This window comes from Triticum urartu, chromosome 3A (genome assembly GCF_056163025.1).
Source record: "Triticum urartu cultivar PI428250 chromosome 3A, HENAU_Tu73, whole genome shotgun sequence".
Taxonomy (NCBI): Eukaryota; Viridiplantae; Streptophyta; class Magnoliopsida; order Poales; family Poaceae; genus Triticum; species Triticum urartu.
Window position 1 is genome coordinate 21,336,829 of NC_141875.1, and position 3,842 is coordinate 21,340,670.

The following is a 3,842-nucleotide window of genomic DNA, read 5'->3' on the forward strand; positions in this document are numbered from 1 at the left end:
GCCTAACCAACCCAAATTAGCAAAGAAACATAACATGATTCAATACAAATTTGCAAATCCAAGCCAAAACTAGGGTTTCCCCAAAGTAGCAATATTTGAGCAAATGTGGCAATTCCTATGGATGAAAACAAGGGGATCGAAGGAGATTACCTTAAGGGAGGGGTTGGCTTCGAAATCCACGGTCAAATACTTCGGATTTGCAAGATTTGAGAAGGGAAGAGAGGAGGGGCGCAAGGCTAAGGGTTTGTGTGGGGTGGGGTGTGTGGGGTGGGGGTGGGATGGGGGAGAGGGTGGGGCCAGCCTAAGTGGAACACAGACTGTGCAGCGCCCAAGAGCTAGGCGCTGCACATTACAAGTGTGGCGCCTAAGTCTGAGGCGCTGCAGTGCTGTCTGTGGGGCCGCAATTGGACCAGGGCTGCCACGCTGGCACGAGGTGCGACGCCCAAGAGAAAGGCGTTGCATAGTAGTGTGTGGCGCCCAGCTGTCGGGCGCCACACAAAAGGGTCAGTAGAGTGAAATTTTTTTAAAACAAGATCAGTTTGTGATTTGACTTGGACCTCAGATCAAATATGTGATTTCTGCCGTACGTGTAGCTAGGCCGACCTTTTCCCGTTGCAGGCCAGACCAGCACGAGTCCTTGTAGTTGTAGGAGTAGCTTGTACTCATCGCCACGAAACTTCATTTGGCCGCCGTGCTTTCCACCTGCAGTAGTTACTACTGGTGCACGTGCAAGGCGTTCTCGTGAGCAGTAGGTTTACGTGGCTTCTTTTCTTCCGGCGCACTCGCTCGTCCAGAGTCCGGAGTCCAGACATAAACTCGCCCACCCCTCACGCCACGCACCAAGGAGAGGCAAGCAAGCTGTAACGGCTGCCCGGCGAAGGTGAGTGGTGACCATGGACGCGGCGAGCGGCACGGCCAAGCGCAAGCGCTCGTCCGCTGAAGCCCCGGCCCCCGTCGGCGTCGACGACGTGTCCGACACCGAGGTCGAGGAGTTCTACGCCATACTCCGCCGCATGCGGGACGCCTCCCGCCGGCTCGCCTCGGGCGGGGTCGCCGCCGCCAGGGCCCGCGCCCCGGCTCCGGCCCCGCGCGCGCCGGCCTGGTGCCCCAGCTTCTCCTGGGAGGACTTCGCGCCGCCCGCCCCGACACCGCCGCCTGCCCCGCAGCAGCAACTGCCCGCAGACGAGCGCGTCGCCGAGAACGCCACGCCGCCGCGGCGGCCCGTCCCCCGCGGCCTCGACCTCAACGCCGAGCCGGAGCCGGAGGTCACCCCCTCGTAGAGGCGCGAGGACGACGAGCCCTGGGACGGACGGACAGACGTGGGCGAGCTGGCCGGCGACGATACTCTCCTCTCCTCTGTACCACCCACCGCCCGGCCGGCCGGTGCTTTTTTAGCAAACTGATCATCTTCATCTGTTAATTTACTTTACCGGTGGTAATTCGGTATGTTTAAACGAACGTTACTATACTACGTAGCACTGTAGTTGTACGAGTACTCTCTTTCTTGGCCGCGTACGTTTGTACGTGATGCCTCTCGCTGTCTTGCTTGTGTGAACAAGGGAGACCTGTCACAAGAGTCCATTGAGACTGCTGTATTCTACTAACATTGCTTCATTATTAGTGCCTGCTTGACTTCCAAGGAATTCTAACTTACAGCTTTAACCACAGCTCTGCTACTGCCAAGGCCACGTCTAGAACAAAGTAAAGGCATAGAAATTTTGGAGAACAGGATCCATGTAGGAAATTTTCCTTTTGGTGCAATTTGGAACAAAGGAATTGCTATCTTGCATTATTTCGAAATTCCTATGGAATGGGCTATTCCATAGAATTTCAGAAATGTTAACGCCCACACGTGTGGGCATTGACCATCTCGACCACACGTATTCATCACCGTCCAGTACTATATGCACGAATCTTGACACAATCTGGCTGATTTTCTGTGCCACGTAGGACAAGGCGTGTGTGTGGTGTGTGACATAGTTCGCCCACACATCCGTTTTACCACACGGAGGGGCCAGTGTGTGAGCGTTTAGCAGTTCACCCACACATCAGTTTTCAGTCACGCACAAGGGCTGGTGTGTGGGCATTTGCCATCTCGCCCACACGCCCGTCTCCTCTCCCACACATAAGCTGCTAGTTACCATGTGTTTTTGCAGCGCACATGGCAACTGCCTCTAGTGTGCTTTATAAGCAGGTGGCAACTCTTTTTTTTTACCCGAGTTGTCATGTGTTTTTGCAGCGCACATGGCAACTGCCTCTAGTGTGCTTTAGAAGCAGGTGGCAACTCTCTTTTTTTACCCGAGTTGCCATGTGTTTTTGCAGGGTACACGGCAACTGCCTAGTGTGCACGTAAGCAGATGGCAACTGTCTTTTACCGAGTTGCCATGTGTTTTTGCATGGTACATGGCAACTGCCCCAACATGTACGTACATGACAACTGCCCTAACATGCACGTAAGCAGATGGCAACTCTTCCTTTTTACATGGCAACTGCCCTAACATGCTTGTGAGCACATGGCAACTCTCTCAACTGCCTAGTGTTAGTATGTGGCAACTCCTAAAGTTATGAAATTATGGCAACTACATTAGATCAGACCATACATGGCAACTGCAGTTGAGCAACCATGGCAACTGCAGTTGTCCGACATGGCAATCGTAGTTCAGCGACATGGCAACTGCAGATAAACGAACATGGACGAGGGTCTGGACCATGGCAACTGCGGGCGCGCGGTGGGCGTCACGCGTCGCGTGCGGGACCAGAAGGGTACGAGGCCTGACATACGGGCGTGTGGGCGTTATCAACTTCGCCTACACGCACGCGTGTGAGAGGGTTCAGGAGGGGAAAAAAGATGTGTGTAGGCATTAGTTATTTTGCCCATACGTAGGTGTGTGGGCTGGTTGCTGTCCATGCCACACGAGGCGTGTGGCACAACTATCCGATACACCACACGTGTGGCAGTTATCGTGACACTTCCTGTGATTTTCTTGTGTGCCATCCAGACGACATTTTTGTTGTTTTCCTGTGACTTTAGTTCTTGTAGGAATGCAGGATACATGGCACCTTAGTTTCTGCGTTTTTCTATTGCTGCATTTTGATTTCCTGGATTCCAACCGGGGCCCAAGTCTGGGATTTGGAGTCCTAAATTATTTATTCATTTTCATTTACTTTCCACAAGAATAGTTTATTTTTCTTTTGAATAATTACAACTAAAAAAGGTAGGGTTTTGGAGATTTTTTTTCCTTTTAAATAAGGGAATTACTACTCGTTTTTGCAAAAAAAGAATAATTATTACTCCTCCTGTCATGGTGTATATCTCCACGTAGGGCTGGCGATGACAGACGCGTGGCGGGGTTCAACAAGAGAGGCAGGACCACGTGACGCACGCACTATACTGGAAAAGCCACGGCCAGTGACATAGCATGAATTAATCATTTTTAACAGAAAAATGTCAAAATTGAGTGGACTAATTGTGACATTGGCATTATAATGGTAAAAAACCGGAAGTGTTGAACTACTTATATAGCTAGTGATATAACAGAACGGGTATCTCAACTAGATACACAGGTTGCTGAACACATATAAATAGATCAAAGGTCTTCAAAAGGTAAACCAATTGAGGCCTAACAACGAGTTCAACAAATAGGCATTGGTGCAACATTGCATCTCGACAGGAGTTCATACTTCATATGAATGGAATAGAGACAGGGCAAAACACAACAATGTCATGCTGCGAAGATTAATTCAAGGAAATGGAAGCTTGAATAACCAGGAACGGGTATTATATGAAGGGAAACCATTCCCCCAGCCCCTCAAAGGAACTAAATTGTTAGGAATACCTCTCC

The 3,842-nt window shown here is 50.8% G+C and overlaps 1 protein-coding gene across 1 annotated transcript; it reads left to right on the forward strand.

Annotated features, from left to right (window-relative positions):
- Positions 1–688: 688 nt before the first annotated feature.
- LOC125547706 (protein NEGATIVE REGULATOR OF RESISTANCE) lies at positions 689–1,620 on the forward strand. Its single transcript, XM_048711507.2, has one exon. The coding sequence runs from the start codon at positions 894–896 to the stop codon at positions 1,278–1,280; it is 387 nt and encodes a 128-aa protein (XP_048567464.1). The 5' UTR covers positions 689–893; the 3' UTR covers positions 1,281–1,620.
- Positions 1,621–3,842: the final 2,222 nt, after the last annotated feature.

Excerpts from the sequence above, each read along its gene's own strand:
- LOC125547706 (XM_048711507.2), top strand. The coding sequence starts at position 894 with ATGGACGCGGCGAGCGGCACGGCCAAGCGCAAGCGCTCGTCCGCTGAA.